At 44.3% G+C, this 25,848-nt stretch overlaps 1 protein-coding gene across 2 annotated transcripts in view; it reads left to right on the forward strand.

Annotated features, from left to right (window-relative positions):
* Nucleotides 1–25,848, forward strand: part of LOC126282056 (lipase 3-like) — a 196,908-nt gene that overhangs the window by 65,376 nt on the left and 105,684 nt on the right. Inside the window, exons 2-3 of one of the 2 annotated variants that reach the window (XM_049981493.1) lie at nt 16,998–17,211; nt 17,528–17,677. In XM_049981493.1, the coding sequence (XP_049837450.1) occupies nt 16,998–17,211; nt 17,528–17,677 (364 nt within the window). The remainder of the gene's footprint in view (nt 1–16,997; nt 17,212–17,527; nt 17,678–25,848) is intronic. The other variant, XM_049981494.1, reaches the window with a different exon arrangement.

Raw genomic sequence — 25,848 nt, forward strand, 5'->3', positions numbered from 1 at the left:
AATGAATCACAGTCTTTGGTTGCTCTACCCACAACATTAACTATGTAATCGTTCCAATTTAGGTTATTTAAAATTATAATCCCTAAGTATTTATTTGAATTTACAGCCTTCAGATATGTGTGACTTATCGCGTAATCGAAATTAAGCGGATTTCTTTTAGTACTCATGTGAATAACTTCACACTTTTCTGTATTCAGGGTCAGCTGCCACTTTTCGCACCATACAGATATCTTATCTAAATCCTTTTGCAATTCGTTTTGGTCATCTTATGACTTTAAAAGACGGTAAATGACAGCATCATCTGCAACAATCTAAGACGGCTACTGAGATTGTCTCCCATGTCGTTAATATAGATCAGGAACAATAAAAGGCCTACAACACTTCCTTGGTGAACGCCATGTATTACTTCTGTTTTACTCGATGACTTTCCGTCTATTACTACGAACTGTGACCTTTCTGACATGAAGTCACAAATCTAGCCCCACAACTGAGGTGATATTCCATAGGCACGCAGTGGGGAACGGTGTCAAAAGCCTTCTGGAAATCTAAAAATATGGAACCAATTTGTCATCCCCTGTCGATTGCACTCACTACATCATGAGTATAAAGAGCTACATGTGTTTCGCAAGAACGATATTTTCTGAATCCTTGCTGACTATGAGTCAATAAATCGTTTTCTTCGAAGTACTTCATAATGTTCGAATACAGTATATGTTCCAAACCCCTACGGCAAATCGACGTTAGTAACATAGGCCTGTAATTTAGCGGATTACTCCTACTTCCCTTTTTGGGTATTGGTGTAACTTGAGCAATTTTCCAGTCTTTAGGTACGGATCTTTCTGTGAGCGAGCGGTTGTATATGACTGCTAAATTTGGAGCTATTGTATCAGCATACACTGAGAGGAACCTGACTGGTATACTATCTGGATCGGAGGCCTTGGCTTTATTAAGTGATTTAAGCTTTTTTGTTACACCGAGGATACCTGTTTCCATGTTTCTCGTCTTGACAGTTGTTCTTGATTGTAATTCAGAAATATTTACTTCGTCTTCTTTGGTGAAGGAGTTTCGGAAAACCGTGTTTAATAACTCTGCGTTACTGGCACTGTCATCAGTGACTTCGCCGTTGTTGTCGCGCAATGAAGGTATTTATTGTGTTTTGCCACTGATGTGCTTTACGTGTGACCAGAATCTCTTTGGGGTTTCTGCTAGATTTCGAGACACACTTTCTTTGTGGAAATTATTAAAGGCACCTAGTATTGAAGGACGCGCTATATTCCGAACTTGTGCAAAACTTTGCCAGTCTTTGCGTTCTTTTAAATTTGGCATGCTTTTTTCGCTGCTTCTGCGAAAGCGATCTGACCCGTTTTGTGTACCCTGGGGGGATCAGTACCATCAGTTATTAAATTATGTGGTGTATACCTCTCAATTGCTATCGATACTGTTTCTTTGAAATCATTCCACAATTTTTCTACACTTACACGGACAGATGGGAAGGAGTGAAAACTGTCTCTTAAAAACGCGTTAAGAGAATTTTTATCAGCTTTTTAAAATACACTCCTGGAAATGGAAAAAAGAACACATTGACACAGGTGTGTCACACCCACCATACTTGCTCCGGACATTGCGAGAGGGCTGTACAAGCAATGATCACACGCACGGCACAGCGGACACACCAGGAACCATGGACCTTGCCGTTGGTGGGAAGGCTTGCGTTCCTCAGCGGCACAAATAGCCGTACCGTGGGTGCAACCACATCGGAGGGGTATCTGTTGAGAGGCCAGACAAACGTATGGTTCCTGAAGAGGGGCAGCAGCCTTTTCAGTAGTTGCAAGGGCAACAGTCTGGATGATTGACTGGTCTGGCCTGGTAACATTAACCAAAACGGCCTTGCTGTGCTGGTACTGCGAACGGCTGAAAGCAACGGGAAACTACGGTCGTAATTTTTCCCGAGGGCATGAAGCTTTACTGTATGGATAAATGGTGATGGCGTCCTCTTGGGTAAAATATTCCGAAGGTAAAATAGTCCCCCATTCGGATCTCCGCGCAGGGACTACTCAGGAGGACGTCGTTATCAGGAGAAAAAAAACTGGCGTTCTACGGATCGGAGCGTGGAATGTCAGATCCCTTAATCAGGCAGGTAGATTACAAAATTTAAAAAGGGAAATGGATAGGTTGAAGTTAGATATAGTGGGAATTAGCGAAGTTCGATGGCAGGAGGAACAAGACTTTTGGTCAGGTGAATACAGGGTTATAAATACAAAATCAAATAAGGGATAATGCATGAGTAGTTTTAATAATGAATAAAAAAATAGGTGTTCGGGTAATACAACATAGTGAATGCATTATTGTGGCCAAGACAGACACGAAGCCCACGCCTACAACAGTAGTACAAGTTCATATGCCAACTAACTCTGCAGATGACGAAGAAATTAATTAAATGTATGATCAGATAAAAGAAATTATTCAGGTAGGGAGACGAAAATTTAATAGTCATGGGTGATTGGAATTTGAGAGTAGGAAAAGGGAGAGAAGGAAACATAGTAGATGAATACGGATTGGGGCTAAGAAAAGAAATAGGAAGCTGCCTGGTAGAATTCTACGCAGAGCATAACTTAATCATAGCTAACACTTGGTTCAAGAATCATGAAAGAAGGTTCTATGCATGGAAGAACCCTGGAGATATCAGATAGATTATATAATGGTAAGAAAGAGATTTAGGAACCAGCTTTTAAATTGTAAGACACTTCCAGGGGCAGATGTAGATTCCTACCACAATCTATTGGTTATGAACTGTAGATTAAAACTGAAGAAACTGCAAAAAGGTGGGAATTTAAGGAGATGGGACCTGACTAAACCAGAAGTTGTACAAAGTTACAGGGAGAGCATACGGGAACAATTGACAGGAATGGTTGAAAGAAATACAGTAGAAGAAGAATGGGTAGTTCTGAGGGATGATGTAGTGAAGGCAGCAGAGGATCAAGTAGGTAAAAAGACGAGGGCTAGTAGAATACCTTGGGTGATAGAAGAAATACTGAATTTAATTGATGAAAGGAAAAATATAAAAATGCAGTAAATGAAGCAGGCAAAAAGGAATACAAACGTCTCAAAAATGAGATCGACAGGAAGTGCAAAATGGCTAAGCAGGCATGGCTAGACGGCAAATGTAAGGATGTAGAGGCTTACCTCACTAGGGGTAAGATAGATACTGCCTACAGGAAAATTAAAGAGACCTTTGGAGAAAAGAGAACCACTTGTATGAATATCAAGGGCTCATATGGAAACCCAGTTCTAAGCAAAGAAGGGGAAGCAGAAAGGTGGAAGGAGTATATAGAGGGTCTATACAAGGGCAATGTACTTGAGGACAATATTATGGAAATCGTAGAGGATGTAGATGAAGATGAAATGGGAGATACGATACTGCGTGTAGAGTTTGACAGAGCACTGAAAGACCTGAGTCGAAACAAGGCCCCGGGAGTAGACAACATTCCATTAGAACTACTGACGGTCTTGGGAGAGCCAGTCCTGACAAAACTCTACCATCTGGTGAGCAAGATGTATGAGACAGGAGAAATACCCTCAGACTTCAAGAAGAATATAATAATTCCAATCTCAAAGAAAGCATGTGCTGACAGATGTGAAAATTACCGAGAAATCAGTTTAATAAGTCACGGATGCAAAATACTAACGCGAATTCTTTACAGACCAATGGAAAAACTGGTAGAAGCCGACCTCGGAGAAGATAAGTTTGGATTCCGTAGTAATATTGGAACACGTGAGGCAATACTGGGACTTATCTTAGAACCTAGTTTAAGAAAAGACAAACCCACGTTTCTAGCACTCGTAGACTTGGAGAAAACTTTTGACAATGTTGACTGGAATAATCTCTTTCTAATTCTGAAGGTGGCAGGGTAAAATACAGGGAGCGAAAGGCTATTTACAATTTGTACAGAAACCAGATGGCAGCTATAAGAGTTGAGGGACATGAAAGGGAAGCAATGGTTGGGAAGGGAGAGAGACAGGGTTGTAGCCTCTCCCCGATGTTATTCAATCTGTATATTCATCAAGCAGTAATGGAAACAAAAGAAAAATTCGGAGTAGGTATTAAAATCCATGGAGAAGAAATAAAAACTTTAAGGTTCGCCGATGACATTGTAATTCTGTCAGAGACAGCAAACGACTTGGAAGAGCAGTTGAACGGAATGGACAGTGCCTTGAAGGGAGGATATAAGATGAACATCAACAAAAGCAAATCGAGGATAATGGAATGTAGTCGAATTAAGTCGGGTGATGCTGAGGGATTTAGATTAGGAAATGAGTCGCTTAAAGTAGTAAATGAGTTTTGCTATTTGGGGAGCAAAATAACTGATGATGTTCGAAGTAGAGAGGATATAAAATGTAGACTGACAATGGCAAGGAAAACGTTTCTGAAGAAGATAAATTTGTTAACATCGAGAATAGATTTAAGTGTCAGGAAGTCGTTTCTGAAAGTATTTGTATGGAGTGCAGCCATGTATGGAAGTGAAACATGGACGATAAATAGTTTAGTCAAGAAGAGAGTAGAAGCTTTCGCAATGTGGTGCTACAGAAAGATACTGAAGATTAGATGGGTAGACCACATAACTAATAAGGAGGTATTGAATAGAACTGGGGAGGAGTCTGTGGCACAACTTGACTAGAGGAAGGGATCGGTTGGTAGTGAATATTCTGAGGCATCAAGGGATCTCCAATTTAGTATTGGAGGGCAGCGTGGAGGGTAAAAATCGTAGAGGGAGACCGAGAGAGGAATACGTTACACAGATTAAGGATTAGGTTGCAGTAGGTACTGGGAGATGAAGATCCTTGCACAGGATAGAGTAGCATGGAGAGCTGCATCAAACCAGTCTCAGGACTGAAGACCACAACAACAAGAGATGGAGTATGCTTTCACAATCATTTACGCTTTAAGTGGGCTCATGAATTAATTGTTCAAAATAATTTTATGAGAAATCATTCAGTACAATATCGGATGACGTTTTATGCCTGCCACTGGCTTTAAACGTATAATTTTTCCAGCAAATCGAGGGTAGATTGAAGTCACCACTGACTATAACTGTATGAGTGGGGTACCTATTTCACTCAAATTTTCTTTGAACTGTTCAGCAACTGTATAATCTGAGTCGCGGCGGTCAGTAAAACGATACAATTAATATTTTAGAGTGATTGTCAGGTATAACCTCCATTCGTACTACACTCCTGGAAATTGAAATAAGAACACCGTGAATTCATTGTCGCAGGAAGGGGAAACTTTATTGACACATTCCTGGGGTCAGATACATCACATGATCACACTGACAGAACCACAGGCACATAGACACAGGCAACAGAGCATGCACAATGTCGGCACTAGTACAGTGTATATCCACCTTTCGCAGCAATGCAGGCTGCTATTCTCCCATGGAGACGATCATAGAGATGCTGGATGTAGTCCTGTGGAACGGCTTGCCATGCCATTTCCACCTGGCGCCTCAGTTGGAACAGCGTTCGTGCTGGACGTGCAGACCGCGTGAGACGACGCTTCATCCAGTCCCAAACATGCTCAATAGGGGACAGATCCGGAGATCTTGCTGGCCAGGGTATTTGACTTACACCTTCTAGAGCACGTTGGGTGGCACGGGATACATGCGGACGTGTATTGTCCTGTTGGAACAGCAAGTTCCCTTGCCCGTCTAGGAATGGTAGAACGATGGGTTCGATGACGGTTTGGATGTACCGTGCACTATTCAGTGTCCTCTCGACGATCACCAGAGGTGTACGGCCAGTGTAGGAGATCGCTCCCCACACCATGATGCCGGGTGTTGGCCCTGTGTGCCTCGGTCGTATGAAGTCCTGATTGTGGCGATCACCTGCACGGCGCCAAACACGCATACGACCATCATTGGCACCAAGGCAGAAGCGACTCTCATCGCTGAAGACGGCACGTCTCCATTCGTCCCTCCATTCACGCCTGTCGCGACACCACTGGAGGCGGGCTGCACGATGTTGGGGCGTGAGCGGAAGACGGCCTAACGGTGTGCGGGACCGTAGCCCAGCTTCATGGAGACGGTTGCGAATGGTCCTCGCCGATACCCAAGGAGCAACATTGTCCCTAATTTGCTGGGAAGTGGCGGTGCGGTCCCCTACGGCACTGCGTAGGATCCTACGGTCTTGGCGTGCATCCGTGCGTCGCTGCGGTCCGGTCCCAGGTCGACTGGCACATGCACCTTCCGCCGACCACTGGCGACAACATCGATGTACTGTGGAGACCTCACGCCCCACGTGTTGAGCAATTCGGTGGTACGTCCACCCGGCCTCCCGCATGTCCACTATACGCCCTCGCTCAAAGTCCGTCAACTGCACATACGGTTCACGTCCACGCTGTCGCGGCATGCTACCAGTGTTAAAGACTGCGATGGAGCTCCGTATGCCACGGCAAACTGGCTGACGCTGACGGCGGCGGTGCACAAATGCTGCGCAGATAGCACCATTCGACGGCCAACACCGCGGTTCCTGGTGTGTCCGCTGTGCCGTGCGTGTGATCATTGCTTGTACAGCCCTCTCGCAGTGTCCGGAGCAAGTATGGTGGGTCTGACACACCGGTGTCAATGTGTTCTTTTTTCCATTTCCAGGAGTGTATTTTGCGGGAACTATCTACTTCGATGTCACTACAAGGCAAACTACTTCTGACAGCAATAAATACGCCACCACCAGCTGTATTTAATATATCCTTTCTGAACACTGTTAGATCGTTTGAAAAAAAATCTACTCTACTTATTTCCGGCTTTAGCCAGCTTTCTGTGCTTATAATTATTTGATCTTCCGTGCTTTCTATTAGGGACTGGGGCTTTGGTTCTTTCCCAGCACAGCTACACTACCGATCGTTTCTACTACTAGCTTACTGTGTTGTACCTACCCCCTTTTAGACGGACGCCCTTTCTTGGGTTCCCTGAGACCCCTTAGAAGCTGAAAACACAAAGACTTAAGTTCCCTAAGTTTTACACGACTGCAAAATATATCGGGAAAATAAATTTAATGCACTATCTCTATAACCATGCACTGTGAAGTGACAAAAGTCACGGAATAGCGATAGGCACATAAGCAGATGGCGGCAGTATCGCGTACACAAAGCAGAGAAGGGCAGTGCACGAACGGAGCTGTCATTTGTACTCAGGTGATTGATGTGAAAAGTTTCCGATGTGTCTACGGCCGCAGCCGAGCGGGATTAGCCGAGCGGTCTTAGGCGCTGCAGCCATGGACTGTGCGGCAGGTCCCGGCGGAGGTTCGAGTCCTCCCTCGGGCATGGGTGTGTGTGTTTGTGCTTAGTATAATTTAGGTTACGTAGTGTGTAAGTCTCGGGACTGATGACCATAGCAGCCCCATAAGATTTCACATACATTTGAACATTTGACTATGACCGCACGACGGAATTAATAAAACTCGAATGCGAAATGGTAGTTCAAGCTAGACGCATGGAACATTCCACTTCGGAAATCACTAGGGATTCAATATTCCGAGATCCACAATATCAAGAGTGTGCTGAGAATACCACATTTCAGGCAATACCTCTCACGACGGACAACACAGAGGCCGAAGGCCTTCCTTTAACGACCGAGAGCAGCGGCGTTTGCGCCGAGCTGTCCCTGCTAACAGACAAGAAGCGCCGTGTGAAATAACCGTAGAAATCAAATGGTTCAAATGGCTCTGAGCACTATGGAACTTAACTTCTGAGGTCATCAGTCCTCTAGAACTTAGAACTACTTAAACCTAACTAACCTAAGGACATCACACATATCCATGCCCGAAGCAGGATTCGTAGAAATCAGTGTGGGACATAACAACGAACTTATCCGTAGGACAGTGAGGAGAAACGTGGCGAAATTTAAGTGGAAATGGTTATCTTAGGCTATTTAGAGACTATTTTTAGCCGTTCATGATCCCAAACAACGATGGAATTTTTGTAGATGACAATGTACGATTTCAGAGGGGCACAATCGTTTGCGGTTGGTTTGAAGAACATTCTGGACAATGTGAGCGAATGATTTGGCCACCCAGATCTCTCGACATACATCCCATTGAACGCTTATGGGTCATAATCGAGAGGTCAGCTCGCGTACAAAATGATGCACTGACAAACATTCCCAAATATGGACGCCTGTATAGGCAGCATGGCTCAGTATTTCTGCAGAGATTTCCAACGGCTTGTTGAGTCCATGTGACGTCGGGTTGCTGCACTACACTCGGCAAAAGGAGATCCGACACGATATTAGCAGGTACCCTACGACCTATGTCACCTCAGTGTAAAAGCAACACAAATGTGCAAGCCAGCAGCTGGAACGAATGAATGTATCTATTTCATAATCACAACACAAAGTGACGTTTTACTAAACAGTCTCCACAGCACCAACCGAGAGAGAATGTCATTTTGACTGCCGACCAAGAGGCCTTGTACCTAGTTCTGCTGCCTTGCTTCCCTACTGGCTGGTTCCCGTGGAAGGTCGCAGAAATGTCGAGACGAAACTCACTTTCAATGCAGAGATGAGAAATAGCATTAATGGAGGTATAATAAGGGGAGCAAGAGCTACAGATTTACGTTGTGCGTTGCTCTGAAGCCGGCGCCGTAATTTCTATTGTGTGTACACAACAGTTGTTTTAAAATGTTAACGTTACAGTGCTTTCGTGAATAAGACAATCTCAGAAAGCATTTTCAGAGGTTTTTGTGTTCTTAAATGCGTATTTGATCGAGTAATACGATGCATTTCGTCTCGTTAACGTTATCTTTCTTTTTCTCATACGTTTCGAATAAGCAAGACGTATGTGATACGAAAAGGTTTTCTTTTTCTCATACGTTTCGAATAAGCAAGAAGTATGTGATATGAAAAGGCTGCTTTTGTAATACAGAATTTTCCTTAATACTGGCTGAAGAAATTGATGTTCGGTCTACGTCGTCTTCCCGAAAATACCGACTGCGTATTTTGCTATGTTTGGTCGGTTTCCAATGATACCGTCACATAGCATTCACCCAGAGAGCTTTCTGCATTGCACTGATAGCTAATATGAAGTCAAATGACAGAAATAAAACCGCTACTGAGCCGTACGCGGCTCGTGTTCATGCCATTTATTCATTGTCATCTTCTATTACGGTACTGCCGCCTCGTTTTCTTATTTCATTTACTGGCATCACTAACTTCCTGCCTTACTTGCCCGTGAGCGGCAGCAGCAGCGCGTATCGCTACGTGCACTGTCGTACCAACGGTGGAGCGACCGATAGTATTTCTGAGTCGTCGTGTCTGGCAAGTTGGAGACGGACCAGGACTGCAGTCGGGACACGGCAGCAGTGAAGTGGGGGTCGGAGCGCCGGTGAGGCGCGGGCAGCCAGTGCTCGCCGACCGCTGGCCGCACCCATCAACTGTCCGACGGAGGCAGACTGGAGTTGGACGACCGTTGGTTGGTCGACTCATCGGCCGACGTATATTTGGTCCTTTCACCGTTTTCGGGCCTGGGCAGTTGGTCGGTTGCCGTGGAGCAGCGAGGAAATCTCCTCGGCGCTTAGCTTGGCCTAGGCCGTTGGCCGCGTCCATGCGCGGTCGGAGTGTGTGGTGCTGTTCCCATTGCTACGAGGTCCGTGACTCACCGATCCTTGACACGAAAGTTGGGTTTTGACTTAATCTATGAGCAAGTCCCGGCCGCTCGCATTGTGTCGTTTGGATTTCGTTGTCAGCTGCTGGGACATTTCCGCGAGCAACAACGTGTGTTTTCAAGTTGGCAAATTTTAGCCACCCTCTGGTGGAGTTTAGCTGTACTTGGTTATTTTTAATTGAAGTGCACCCGCGGAATCTTCTGCCTCGCGGCCGTTAACGTACCGGTTACCTGCCCTGGCCGTTGATGTAAGTTCAGGTATCGTGTTGTCGCTGTCCAGCACGGTGTGTAGTTCGACAGCTCAATGTATAATTGGTTGTGGGCGCCAAAACCTTTCACGTTGTTCCATTGAAATCCCTGTTGTGTGTTCGTCGGGTGGAGCGGAAGTTAACTTGTCGGTGGGTCCGTTGACTGTCTGTCGGTTTTGTTGTCGTCGGATCGAGAATGGTTGGGCTGCCTGTCTCACCTAAGCCGTTAGTGTTTGAATTCCAGGCCGACCCACAGAAACTTCTGAGCGCAGTTGGCTGTACTGCCTTTTCTTATATGTGCATGTTGTTTGTATTTGTATGGCTTCTAGCCGATTTTTAAATTAATGTTGATTTGCCTTTAAGGCGTAAGATTGTTTGGGCCTTCAGCCTAATTAAAGAACTGTTGGCCTTTTAAAAAATTATTTTGGTCTGAGTCTTAAGAGATGGGCCTTCAGCCGATTTTTTTTTTAAATTTAAAGTTATTTTGGTCTTAAGGTGTGAGATTTTTGGGGCCTTTAGCCTAATTGAAAGAACTGATTTAAGATAAGGCCTTCTCTCTTTAAAATTTCTGATTTGGGTTTGAGTTTTAAGTTATTGACTTCCAGCCAATTTTAAATTAAAGTGGTCTTTCCCTCAAGGCATGAGATTTTATGGCGTATTCAGTCGGTTATTAAGTCCCAAAAATTAATGCTGTATTGTTTTTTAAGTTTTGGGTCTTGTAATGTTTCGTCAAATAAATAGAGTTTTAGGTTCGAGTGTAACTGACAGCCGCTTATTTTGACCCCTTTCCAGAATTTTAACTACCTGTCCTGTCCCGCGGGTTTAGCAGGGCGTCTCAGCTACAATAAGAGAAACCAGCGCAACCAAAATTCAAGTATGTAAAAGAATACATCGCTTGAACGAGCTCACTTGTTAATGAAACGTTGTTCCTGTACATTTACGACTGTAACCAAAATTATTAGTACACCCGTAAGTGACGCAACCTGGCCACCTTGATTAAAACATGTCCACCAGAAGCAGCTTACATGGCGGACATCGGCTCCTCTTATCATACCTGCATGATGCCAGCAGACAGATATGTAACTACAGAACCTTGAGGCAGATAAACGACTAGCGTTGGGGCCGTGAGAGCGTGGTGTGAAAGGTGTTTAGCACAACTGCAGACACCTGTCACATTAGGTTTGCATAATAGCGCAGTATTGAAAAATGTTTACTGAAAAATACGTGCTATTCGCTATACAGCAAATACAGAGTGAACATCTTAAAACCGACAAACCAAAGGAACAGGTTCCTGACTAGAAATGGAGAAAAAGATTGCCTTGACCGTGTGTCTGAAAATGAATCATTGCCTCGGTAGATGGCGCTGACGAAAGGCAGCTCCTCTGGCCACATGGCGTTGTCGTGCAGGACACACATAACTGTACTCTGGTTTACCCCATGTTAGCGGGCGACTCGCCTGGAGCTTGTACTAGGGCCCGTCTCAGCATCCTGCATAATCTGGTCCTCCACATCTGGTGTGTGCACAGTCCGCCGCCCCCATGCACCTTCACCAACCTGAAAGGATCCATTACCTCACCAACGCCCAAAAAGGGCTTAAAATGTTGTATAATGTTGGTTTCTATGAGGGTATTTGTTTTGGTACAGCTAGGCTGCCTCTCGACTGTTTCCGCTTGCTTGGCCGTCCACATCTCGTCTTCTTCCCAACGTGAATACCACACACAGTGCTGCTTACAGTACGCTGCGTATGTCACACGTGGATAGAGGAACTGTCATTCGTCAGCGTCATCTACCGTGGCAATGATGCATTTACGGAGACATATTCATAGGACCTTCCAATCAGCATTCCATCTCTAAAGTTTCTCGGTTTTATTAATGTATGAGTACAGGTCGTAAACACATCTGGAAGTTTGGGACTGGCCATGAATCGCGCTCAGATAGCCAAATGGTAAGGCGATCGCTCACGATAAGCGGGAAATACGGGTTAGAGTCCGAGTCCGGAACAAATTTTCTTTGTCGACAACAGATTATATAGCTAATGATTGTCCATATTCACGACTGAGAATACATTTAATGTATTTCAAAATGTATGTTGTTTTATGTCGATAGCTAACAGCAGCGTAAATTTCAGCCGAATGTTTGTCATTCTTGAGGAGATACGTGAAATGACTAAAAATGCAGAATTGAAAGGTTACGTGAATTAGTAACTTGTTGCTACGAGTTAGCTATAGACGCGAAGTTTAATGGACAGGAAGAAGGTGCTGCGATATGCAAATGATTAGCTTTTCAGAGCATTCACACAAGCTTGGCGCCGGTGGCGACACCTACAACGTGCAGACATGAGGAAAGTTTCCAACCGATTTCTCATACACAAACAGCAGTTGATCGGCCTTGCCTGGTGAAACGTTGTTGTGATGCCTCGTGTAAGGATGAGAAATGCGTACCATCACGTTTCCGACATTGATAAAGGTCGGATTGTAGCCTATCGCGATTGCGGTTTATCGTATCGCGACATTGCTGCTCGCGTTGGTCGAGATCCAATGACTGTTAGCAGAATATGGAATCGGTGGGTTTAGGAGGGTAATATGGAACGTCGTGCTGGATCCCAACGGCCTCGTATCACTAGCAGTCGAGATGACAGGCATCTTATCTGCATGGCTGTAACGGATCGTGCAGCCACGTCTCGATCCCTAAGTCAACAGATGGGGACGTTTGCAAGACTACAACCACCTGGACAAACAGTTCGACGACTTTTGCAGCAGCATGGACTATCAGCTCGGAGACCATGGCTGCGGTTACCCTTGACGCTGCATTACAGACAGGAGAGCCTGCGATGGTGTACTCAACGACGAACCTGGTTACACGAATGGCAAAATTTTTTGGATGAATCCATGTTCTGCTTACAGCACCATGATGGTCACATCCGTGTTTGGCGACATCTCGGTGAACGCACATTGGAAGCCATACTGGCGTATTGCCCGGCGTGATGGTATGGGGTGCCATTGGTTACACGTCTCGGTCGCATTGACGGCACTTTGAACAGTTGACGTTACATTTCAGATGTGTTACTACCCGTGGCTCTACCCTTCATTCGATCCATGGGAAACCCTGCATTTCAGATGGATAATGCACGACCGCATGTTGCAGGTCTTGTACGGGCCTTTCTTTATACAGAAAATGTTCGACTGCTGCCGTGGCCAGCACATTCTCCTGATCTCACACCAATTGAAAACGTCTGGTCAATGGTGGCCGAGCAACTGGCTCGTCACAATACGCCAGTCACTACTCTTGATGAACTGTGGTATCGTGTTGAAGCTACAGCGTCTCTAGCCGAGAAAATCTATTTGTCGCTCAGGGAAGGCATGGACTGCACACAACCTAAAAGTGAGTGGACATCCTTGAGTAGGCAACGTACAGACACTTGTGGACACACATACTGTGTTTTCTCACAACAGAGTTCACAGCAACTTTGCATTCTCCTAGAACGCCTACTAGAAATGCCCTGTGGGAGATGAAACCTGTTTCCCCCACCAGGGAGTGTTTCTGGATTCATTATAAGTTCCTCATGTGTGGATGATGCCAATTCCCCAACTGTTGCTCAATTAATGAAAAGTCGCTCTATTTGCCTAGTAAGAACTTTATTAAATCCACACGACCAATTTCGCTCTTTATATTAGGCTCTTATCGAGCTGAAACAGCCAAATGTTAATAGATGGTATGGTGGGTATATAGATAATTTTGATAATCGTAGACGTGAGACAATTCTTATATATGTACACTACAGGTGCAGAAAGAATATGCAATTTACGTTATGCTGTAGAGAAGCAACGTCAAATGATGAAAACGGTGTAAGTCACGCGCATTGACATCGTTAGGAAAATGGGTGTGTCGCAATTATAAAAACTGTATAATCTGGCACATCAAAACTGTTAACATACTTCGGTTTAAAAAGAACTATATTCGGACGTGTGTCAGTATTGCAACTGCATGTTTCTCAGATAAAACTCTGAAAGTAATTGCTTGTAAATAATTAAGGTATACAATAGCTGCAATGAACGAGACGTTGACGTAGAGTGTAAATGTACAATCTCTAACGAGTAAAATCTGAGCCACCGGCAATTGTTGACGACTGTAGCTCGGACCTATCGTCGATTGCTTACAAAAGTATGTTTACAAACAACTAATTACAGCTGCGAACTTGCGGAATAACTTTAAAGGAACTTGATGAATTTATTATGAAGAGACAGAAATTGACTTTCACGTTGAAAAAGCCAAGGAAAAGCTCCTTAACGGGCAACGAACACTAAGGGACAACAGTTTCTTGTATGTATACCGCCCAGTTGCTGACAAATTCCTTCAAAGATATTCTGCAAGTTCGCACCTGTAGCTAGTTGTATGTAAACATACTTTTGTAAGCGATGGACAACGTGACCAAGCTTTGCTAGAGCCCTCAACAGTTCCCGGTACTTTAAATTTTTCTCGTTAGAGATCCTACCTTTACGCTCAACTTGGGCGCCTCTGTCATTGCTATTATTTCAGGCTTTTATTAATGCCAAATAATCACTAACAGCATTTAATTTGAAAAACATGCAATTGTAACTCTGAAACAAAGTCATAATACAACTTTTTTTTAGCTAATATATGTTAACGGTTATCGGATTGTACAGTTGTTTTGTAATCACTAAACGCCTGTTTTTCTCATGATCTCATTGAATGCGAAACTTTTTTAAACCCATGTGACTATCACTGTTGCCATCATCTGACGTTACTTTTCTACAGCGTAACGTGAGTTGTATATTCTTTCTTCACTTGTACTGTACATATATAAACATTCTCTCTCACCTCCAATTATAAAAGGTATCTACATACCCATCATATTATGTACACTGTAAGACAAAAAAAGGACGCACCACAAAGGAATTATCCGAATGGGACTGAAATCGGTAGATGTGATATACATACACAGGCAAACAAATGATTACAATTTCAGAACAATTGTCTGATTTATTCAAGAGAAAGAGCTCCAAAAATCGAACAAGTCTGTAGTGCGTTGGTCGAGCTCTGGAACTTGTACAGGCAGTTATTCGGCTTGGCATCGGTGGTTAGAGTCGCTGCGTGTCCTTCCAAGGGGTATCTTACTAAATTCTGTCCAACTGGCTTGTCAGAACGTCAAAATCTGAGTGGTTGAAGGGCCGTGAGCATAATGCTCCAAACATTTTCAATTCGGAAGAGTTCATGGCCACATCAGGGCTTGTCAAGTACGAAAACAAGCAGTAGAAACACTCACAGTGTGTTGGAGGACGTTATCTTGCTGACATGTAAGTCTGGGATGGCAACAAAACGGGGCCTTGGAGGCCGTCATACATACAGCTAAGTTGTAAGGACGCAGCGGGTGACAACCAGAGGGTTCCTACTACGAAAAGAGATGCCAATCCAGACGATCACATCTGGTTTTAGGGGAGTACTGTGGACGACGATCGTATTGGTATCTCAACACAATCCGGTGCATCTAGAGACACGTCTTCATTGGCCATATGCACTTACTTCGAAGCGAGACTCATCAATGAACACAGTTCTTCTCCAGTCAATGACATTTTAATTACTTTTGAATACATTGTGGAAGTATACAGTGACCAATGTTATTACAAATATTTATTATCAAAAGCAGTCTTGATCACAAATTATTTATTCCAGTGACCGGTTTCGACCACAACTGTGGTCATCTTCAGACCAATGAGTAAGAACCTCCTTCTGGTGGTAAATCACGACTACTACCAGAAGGAAGTTCTTACTTATTTATCTGAAGATGACCACAGTTGTAGTCGAAACCGGTCACTGGAATAAATAATTTGTGATCAAGACTGTCTTTGGTAGTAAATAACGACATTTTAGTCTGAAGACGTGCCTGGAGACGCCCCGGACTGTGGTGGAATACCAAACTGTCACCCGCCATACAGCCCAACATCCATGAGTTATAGTTTGGCGTGCAATTTCTTTTGATAGTATGATTAGTTTGGTTGTCATTGGCGGTGGCCTTAGAGCACAACGGTAGATCGACGATTTTATACGCCACGTTTTGTGGCCCTTCTTGGCTATCCATCCCGGGCTTACTTTTCAGCAAGAAGATGTCCGCCCCCTCACGGCTTGTTTTCTTGCTTGCCCAACCTTACCTTGGTCAGTAATGTCGTCGGATCTCTCTCCAACTGATAACTTTAGAGCATTATGGGCTGAGCCCTCCAACGGTCTCCGGATTTTAACGATCTAACGCGAGAAATGGAGAGAATTTGACACGATATCCCTGAAAGGAACAAACAACAACTCTATCAATCAACGCCAAGCCGAATAACTGCTTGTAGGGAACGCAGGTGGACCAAGGCGCTATTGACATGCTCAATTCGTGAAGCTGTTTCTTTTGAATAAATCATTCAATTTTATGAAATTGTAATTATTTGTTGGTCTGTACATGTACACCACAACTACCGATTTACGTTTTATTCGGATAATTCCTTTTTGGTACGTCGTTGTCTTTTTTTATTTTTATTTCTTTTTTGTGTGTTAGGGTATATTAACATGAGGCAGTTTTAGACACACTTGATAAAGCACTCCGTCTTCAGGCCACGAGTGGCCTACCGGGACCATCCGACCGCCGTGTCATCCTCAGAGGAGGATGCGGATAGGAGGGGCAGGGCGTCAGCACACCGCTCTCCCGGTCGTTATGATGGTATTCTTGACCGAAGTCGCTACTATTCGGTCGAGTAGCACCTCAATTGGCATCACGAGGCTGAGTGCACCCTAAAAAATGGCAACAGCGCATGGCGGCAGGATGGCCACCCATCCCAGTGCCGGCCATGCCCAACAGCGCTCAACTTCGGTGATCTCACGGGTACCGGTGTATTCACTGCGTCAAGGCCGTAGCCTCAGATACACTTGATAATGACCTAACATAAATCCCGAAACCGGTCGTGTGGACTTAATGACGTTTTAATTAAGCAGCTGGAACGCCTTTTCATTAATTATTGATTCGCCATCCGCAGGTCCACGTCTTCGTGTTGGTGTACATGCCTGGTGCTGTGTTTAGAGGTGCTGCGCGCGCTGTTGCAGCCGGAGCGTGTGCAGAAGTACGGCTACCCGGTGGAGGAGCACTGGGTGACGGGCGAGACGGGTTACGTGATGCGCGTGTTCCGTGTACCGCGCGGCCGCCCGCAGTCGCAGAAGCAGGCCCAGCCGCCAGACTCTGCTCGGCCCGCCATCTACCTGCAGCACGGCGTCGTCGCCAGCTCAGACATCTGGCTGCTGCTCGGCGAAAAGTCCTTTCGTAAGTATGCAGCAGAGCGGCGACAGCTAAAGGAAAAGAGCAAAGCTGCAGAAGCAAGTGTCACTATGCAAAAGACAGACGCCATCTTATATCCTCCAGAGTCATGCTGCGGTTCGCGTTGGTGCTGCTTGTAGATTTCCGCCCTCTATTGCAGGCCAGACAGTATAGTTGACATAGTTGCGGTTGTTTCTCTTCTGGCGCCCCTAGGTTTTACAAGTATTGCCTGTCCGCTAGTGGCAGCAGCGGCAGTTATCGATAAGTAGTAACTGTTGTTTTGCCTTGTCGTGTGAGTGTGGCAGTACGGATGGGGATTCAGGAGGAGTGCGAGAACACGCCGGCACCGCGGGTGGTACGCATGAACTGCTGGATGGAAGGCCGCGCGGGATTAGCCGAGCGGTCTTAGGCGCTGCAGTCATGGACTGTGCGGCTGGTCCCGGCGGAGGTTCGAGTCCTCCATCGGGCGTGGGTATGTGTTTTTGTTCTTAGGATACTTTAGGTTAAGTAGTGTGTAAGCTTAGGTACTGATGACCTTAGCAGTTAAGTCCCATAATGTTTCACACACATTTGAACATTTGGGTGGAATGGCTGTGGTCACGAGGGTGCACAACCTTGTCGTAAACCGAGGATGAGTGCATTTCAATTCAGTTGAGAAACCTCCACCATTGTGACATCTCGCGATTCTCCAGTGACTTGGGTTTATGTTGCTGCTCGTAGTGTCGGCGAGGTGAAGAGCAGCGAGTGGAGTGCTTGGGCAAGGCAGATCTTATCAACTTTCCTCCACTTTTTATTACTATTTACTGCGTTCAGCTTGTGACAATTTGTTAAGTTCAACCAGCGGTATTTTTCCTGCCTGGTGGCCACTAACGCCCCAGTTACCTGCCCTGAGGGTTAGTGTATGTAACGGCAGTCTACGTTTCGTCGCCTTGCTGCTCCTGTCCAGTGAGGTTAGTAGTTTTAACAGATTTCTTGAATGTAGGTTGTTTGGCGATTCTTCTACTTTGGTGGTAGTGATTCTCGTACCGGGCGTTCTGAGCACAGTATTCTGCACCGATTCTGGATTTTGCGTATTTTTACATCTTTGCATTTGGCTTATTGGGCGTCAGGTAGCCTCAGCAAGATTATCACTAGTCATTCGTTAGACTGCCACTAGTCTGAGTTACCATCATGTGAAGTGAATGCAACTCTTCGCTGCCTATCTCATAGCTCGCGAAAGTGTTTGTTGCCGAACCTTCGCAGAGGTCGATTCCTGGTGCACCAACTCTGACTGGCCCTTCTGTTTTATTATTGTATTTGTTGGTTTATTGTATGTTTCTAATTTTTTTTATATAACTGCCATTCTTGGCGTTATTGTGCTACCAAGTTTACCACCATTTTGTCTCACATTTGGTGATCAGTTGCCTGTCCTTTGCTATTGCATTGTTGTTTTACGGTATGTTTGTTAATTTTTTATAATTGAAGTTCTGAGCGTTAAAGGCCTTCAGCCATTACTGTGGTTACTTGCCTTAATTAGGATCACATTGGCTTGTTTTTGAAAACATTTTTGCTGTGTCTGTAATTTATGCTCATTTGGTAAATTGTAATGCACTGAAAGCACTACTAATAACACAGTTGTTTATTCCTTCATTAATAACGTGTGATATCTTGATTTATTGCTGAGTCTGGAATTACCACGTTAAAATAAATGTGTGCAATTGCAAAAGGGAACCAATAGTAACTGATTACGGCCCCATCCACAATCGTAACCGAATCCTGCCTTACGTGGCTACCAGGTTACACCTCCTTTCAAGGTATTGTCCATTCCATTGAACTATTCTTTCAAGTCCTTTGCCGTCTCTGACAGAACTACAATGTCATCAGTGAACCTCAAAGTTTTTATTTCTTCTCCCTGGACTTTAATTCTTATTCAGAAATTTTCTTTGGTTTTCTTTACTGCTTGCTCAATGTCTAGACTGAATAACGGCAGGGATAGTCTTGTCCTACGTCCGACCTTTGTATCTGCACAGTGAGTGTACTAACGTGAGCAAACTTAGCTTACCACTTAGCTCGCAAATGGACAAAACATCTGCACTGTCTTCTTAAGCCCAGGGTGTCAAACAGACATTCTAAATAAATATGACAGTGGCCCTGTAAGGCAGCTAATAACAGGTGCAGACCGTAACAAAAATCATTAGAAATGCTGCTGTCACGTAACTAGAATGCATGAATTAATAAAAGTGAAAGCTCGGTGTCCATTCTAGAAAGATGAAAGAGCTATTCCCTTTTTTATTCTACATATAATTCCTCAACTGTGCTTTCAGGAGTCAAGTGATACACAACAATCACGTTCAATTACTTTTGACACTCAATAACAAAATATTTAATTCTTGGACATACTGAAATGACGATTATTAAAACCGTTATCTCTACACATGAAAAAAAAAATTATCACAGGGAATAATGATTATTAAAATCCTCATCTGTTCATTTAAATCTACGTTGTCGTAATTGGTCAATGCACTGGATTGGTGGAGAATAAAAACTGGTGTATGCAATGTGAGGTTAGGTCAGTATCCAATCTTTTGATATTCAATGGTCAAATCATACGCAAGTTGGAGTTACCAAAATCTAGACTCAACATTTACTGTAACCTAATGCGCGATGGTACTTTCCTAGTGGCATCTGTAACGGCTTTTCTGGATCTGGAACGCTAATGCCCTACTCTGGCCTTTACTGCATTCACTCAGACGCAACTTTCCTGCGTTCCGTAGAACGTTAATCTTTCCCTAGTCGAAATAATAGATATTGCACACACGCTATGGGTTGGAGCGACGTGCACAATTTCTTTGCCAGCAAAAATTCCCGCAGGAATAATTAACTACCACTTTGCTACCTATCACCATGATACGTGAAGCGTGTCGTCCTCACTTCACAGAAAGCAAAGCTCTCAACGCCCTCACTTATTTCCACACACCTGGCAGTCCGCCACGGGAAGAGACAGAGATAGAAATTTTAGGTCTCAAATTGCTTTAATATAATGGGTATCTCCCAACCGTGTTGCCAAGTAATGGCTTCAGCCAATCACCGACTCGCTGCAGATGAGTACTTTATATTTTTCTTGCTGGGTCGCAGCCTAGCTCTGTTAATGACGTGCAGCCACCTACCCTCAGTCCCAGCCTTGTTTACTTTAAAAAGAATAATGTATGGTTCTGGCCTTATCCTTTTCTGCTCTGAAGCCCGCCGTTCTCTTGCTAAATGGGAGTTTTACGATGTTATTAACCAGCTGCCTCGGTTCGTCTCCAAAATGCGTTTTACTTTATCTTGTTCGTTCATGCCAGTCTATATACTGGTAGATATTGTTTTGTTAGTTTTCGTTGCATGAGATTAACTGCAGTTGCCTTTTGTTGATATAATATAATTATTAAATTATTATTTTCTGAGGATCTCATACTGTATCGTCCTGCCGTTATGGATCAAGCTCATGCCAGGTCCGTAAAATCCGGACGCCTTACAGTCTAAAACCATGTCTCACCCCTTTCTCAAGTACTACTTCCTTTTCATGCCCCTCGACTCTTATAACTGCCGTCTGGTTTCTGTACAATTTGTAAATAACCTTTCATCGCCTGTGTTTTACCCATGCTGTCTGCAGAATTTCAAATAGAGTGTTCGTCAACATTTCTTTTTTCTAAGTTTATAAATGCCATAAACGTAGGTTTGCCTTTCCTTATCTTCTGAGATAATCCATAGGGTCAGTATTGCCACGTGTGTTGTTACATTTCTCCGGAATACAAATTTATCTTCTCCGAGGTTGGCTTCTACCAGTTTTACCTTTCTTCCGTAAAGAATTCATGTTAGAATTTTACACCTTGATTTATTAAAATGATATTTCGCTAATAGTCACACCTGTCAGCATCTGCTTTCTTGGGAATTTGAATTATTTCATTCTGTTTTAAGTCTGAGGATATTCCGTTTGTCTCATACGTCATGCACGTCAGGCGGAAAAGTTTTGTCATGGTTAGCTCTCCCAAGGCTGTCAGTAGTTCTAACGGACTAACCAAATGGAAACATAAGGAAAATTGATTTCGATCATTCAGTGAATCATCCCCAGTTGAAAGTATGTCTGAATACAATATACTCCAACGAAGAGAAGGCAGAAATGCTGCTCATTTGTGCTGAATGTAAGTTATCAGAACAGTCAGTAACGACCAGTGTGCACTTTCTTCATATTTCCATTCGTTTGCTGTCTAGCATAGCAACTGAACGAGTTGCCCAAGATAGCTGCCCCATGTGCTGGTACAACAGATCCAGAATCAGTTGCACGTTATACGTTTAGCCTAATGCCGTCATGTTTACGTGAATGCTACACAGTGACGCATTTTGAACAGTTCTTCAGGAAAAGAAGTGGACTACTGAATAAACAATATAGGTCGTGGGAAACATTCTCCTAGGTGTGACCAAGCCATGTCTCCACAATATACACTACTGGCCATTAAAATTGCTACACCAAGAAGAAATGCAGATGATGAATGGGTATTCATTGGACAAATATATTGTAATAGAACTGACATGTGATTACAATTTCGTGGCCAAGCGGTTCTAGGCGCTACAGTCTGGAACCACGAGACCGCTACAGTCGCAGGTTCGAATCCTGCCTCAGGCTTGGATGTTTGTGATATCCTTCGGTTAGTTAGGTTTAAGTAGTTCTAAGTTCTAGGGGACTGATGACCTCAAAAGTTAAGTCCCATAGTGCTCAGAGCCGTTTAAACCATTTAATTACATTTTCACGAAATTTGGGTGCATAGATCCTGAGAAATCAGTACCAAGAACAACCGCATCTGGCCCTAATAACGGCCTTGATATGACTGGGAATTGAATCAGACAGAGCTTGGATGGTGTGTACAGGAACAGCTTCCCATGCAGCTTCAACACGATACCACAGTTCATCAAGAGTAGTGTCTGGCGTATTGTGACGAGCCAGTTGCTCGGCCACCATTTACCAGACGATTTCAATTGGTGAGAGATCTGGAGAATGTGCTGGCCAGGGCAGAAGTTGAACATTTTCTGTATCCAGAAAGGCCCGTACAGGACCAGCAACATGCGGTCGTGCATTAACCTGCTGAAATGTACGGTTTCGCAGGGATCGAATGAAGGGTAGAGCCTCGGGTCGTAACACATCTGAAATGTAACGTCAACTGTTCAAAGTGCCGTCAATGTAAACAAGAGGTGACCGAGACGTGTAGCGAATGGCACCCAATACCGTCACGCCAGGTGATACGCCAGTATGGCGATGACGAATACACGCTTCCAATGTGCGTTCACCGCGATGTCGCCAAACACGGATGCGACCGTCATGATGCTGTAAACAGAACCTGGATTCATCCGTAAAAATGACGTTTGCCATTCGTGCACCCAGGTTCGACGTTGAGTACACCATTGCAGGCGCTCCTATCTGTGATTCAGCGTCAAGGGTAACCGCAGCCATGGTCTCCGAGCTGATAGTCCATGCTGCTGCAAACGTCGTCGAACTGTTCGTGCAGATGGTTGTCTTGCAAACGTCCCCCATCTGTTGACTCATGGATCGAGACGTGGCTGCACGACTCGTTGCAGCAATGCGGATAAGATGCCTGTCATCTCGACTGATAATGATACGAGGCCGTTGGGTTCCAGCACGGCGTTCCATATTACCCTCCTGAACCCACCGATTCAATATTCTGCTAACAGTCATTGGATCTCGACCCACGCGAGCAGCAATGTCGCGATACGATAAACCGCAATCGCGATAGGCTATAATCCGACCTTTATCAAGGTTGGAAACGTGATGGTACGCATTTCTTCTTCTTACACGATGCATCACAACAACGTTTCACCAGGCAACGCCAGTCAACTGCTGTTTGAGTATGAGAAATCGGCTGGAAACTTTCCTCATGTCAGCACGTTGTAGGTGTCGCCACCGGCGCCAACCTTTCGTGAATGCTCTGAAAAGCTACAGCCTACATCCGAGTTCTTCCCAAACGTTGATAAATGTGTGACTGTAGCAATAGCTGCTTCAATCCATTTTCCTAATTCAGGGAGGTCTGTGGTAGCGGAGGCACGTACACACGATCCTTGTTGAAGTCCCAAAGGAAAGAAATCGGATGGCTTTAAGTCGGGTGAACGTGGAGACCATGCAAAGCAAGCCCTGTCATTGGGTCCCTTGCGACCTATCCAGCGCTTGAGTACAGTGAAGTTTTTACTATGCCAGTGAGGTGGTGCAACATCTTGCTGGAAAATGAACTTCTCTGGTTCATCTTCTTCCAACTGAGGGAAGAGCCATTGCTCTAGTGTATCAAGGTAAGAAGTACCAGTTACAATACGTTCACCAAAAAAGACAGGCCCATAAACTTTCCGCGGAGATACGGCGCAAAGAACAGTCACTTCAGGGGAACCTCGCTGCATTTGTACCACATGAGGATTTTCTGAGCGCCAGATGCGCACATTGTGAGTGTTAACATGTCCACTAAGGTGAAAGGTCGATTCGTCACTGAAGACAATATGATCCACAAAATCTTAATCGTCATGAAACTCTAAACATTCATGGTGGTGTCTGTTTGTTCTAGATCGTGTCTCCCTACCACTTTCGCGCCACGACGCTCTGAGCATGTTTTTTAGGGAATTGACTAGTTTGAACCTGGGACCTGTTGCTGTTAGGGAGATGCCAGACCACACATGACATGTAGAATTCAGAAGAGTTCAGTGAGACTAGCGATGATATAACCAAATACTTAATGATCTCAGCGTCAGCTCTACTGCACTCCCTGTAAAAGAATCTTAATACTAACTAAATTTAGTGGAAGGGGTTCAAGGCTTTCCTATTTTTAGTTAGCTGGTAAAATAACGTCGAAAAAGCAGTTAAGTTTACCATTGGAAATTTTATTCTACTCACTAAACATTGTTTATAAATTGCACTATTGATAAAAGGAAGTGTTTTAATACAGGATGGTAAAAACCAACTGCGTTCAACAAAAATGTGAACGAATATTCCCTGAATGGGTTTCCAAGTTCTACAATGAATCGAAGTATGACCTATGCCATATCACATCCATAATCTAGGTTTAAGTCAAGTTTCACAAAATAGAAAACTATCAAAATGGTCTACAGTGAACTTCAATTATCTTTAATTACTTATCTAACGTGTCGTAAATTACAGTGGCTGATGTGGCTTCTCAATAATTATATAACAGTGAAATCATCGCGTTTCAGATTTTTACTTCAAGTCGCAAATGTGAACACCATGAGCTTTAATTGACGATCGACACTAGTATTACGCAAAAACGGGGTGTAACAGATTAGACTTCTGCAGTTCTGAGTGAAGCCTTAAGAGCTCAAAAATGCGGCATCTCCTGCGTTCATTACCTTGTCGGTGTTTAGGCAGCGTCAGGGCGGCGGACAGCACAGCTCCGCTCACCTCGCCATCTCGGAACTAACTCCTCTCCTAACTTCTCCTTACTACAATTTACCGAAGTTGGTTTAAAAAAACTATCTGGCTGTGTTCTCATCTGACCAATCAGGATCTCAATGTTAACCTTAAGCTCCGCCTACAAAAATTCTGTCTATCCAATTAGAAACGTTATACTTTTCGTGGTGGGCAATGTTTTTAAAGTTTGCAACGTAACAGAGACGCGAAAAAGTCTCACGCTAAAACCTACAGTTGGTGTGGTCCTTTTAGCGTTATCGTAAGATCTATACTGTTCTTCTGGAGGGCTCTATCTTTTAACATGGGCTGGGTGGGTGGTCCTAATGTAGCAGAGACGCGAAAAAGTCTCACCCTAAAACTTGTGGGTGGTAGTGGCCCTTTTTGCGTTATCGTAAGATCTATACCGTTTTTCTGGAGGGCTCTAGCTTTTAACATGGGCTGGCGAGTGGTCCTTCACGTAACAGTGACGCGAAAAAGTCTCACGCTAAAACTTGCGGGTGGTGTCGTCCTAATGGTTAGCTGGCGACGTGGTGTCCAGTCCGTCCCTTATCGTAGGGCCTTCTAGCTTAACACGGTTCTGCTCTCGGCTTCTGTTTCTCCCCTCAGAACTGCGTCGGTCTCACAGTGGGAAGGTACGACATGCATTTAGGCATTCTTGTGTTAGTCTGTGGTATTCCATTTGCTCACTCGTTACTCGTATTACATTGGTTGATTTAATGTCACGATTTATTCGGATCTATGTGACATACTACTGGATTTGCTTATCATGTCAGGGTTTTCATGGAAGGTGTTGGATTTGGTGCAAAATGGTTCAAATGGCTCTGAGCACTATGGGACTCAACTGCTTAGGTCATCAGTCCCCTAGAACTTAGAACTACTTAAACCTAACTAACCTAAGGACATCACACACATCCATGCCCGAGGCAGGATTCGAACCTGCGACCGTAGCAGTCGCACGGTTCCGGACTGCGCGCCTAGAACCGCGAGACCACCGCGGCCGACTTGTTGGATTTGCCTGACACCTTAAAAAACGTTTCGTTTGCGAAGTTGGCACTAATCCATGGTCTGCCGGCTTTAGCGCCTGTTATAACCGTAATCGTTAAGGACGTAGTTGTACGCGTTTTCTTAAAACTTTCCAAACAGTCAACATGGGAACTTGTAATTCACGACTAGCCTTCCAGAATGATTTCTTTGGGCTATGAGTGAAC

This window comes from Schistocerca gregaria, chromosome 7 (genome assembly GCF_023897955.1).
Source record: "Schistocerca gregaria isolate iqSchGreg1 chromosome 7, iqSchGreg1.2, whole genome shotgun sequence".
Classification (NCBI taxonomy): domain Eukaryota; kingdom Metazoa; phylum Arthropoda; class Insecta; order Orthoptera; family Acrididae; genus Schistocerca; species Schistocerca gregaria.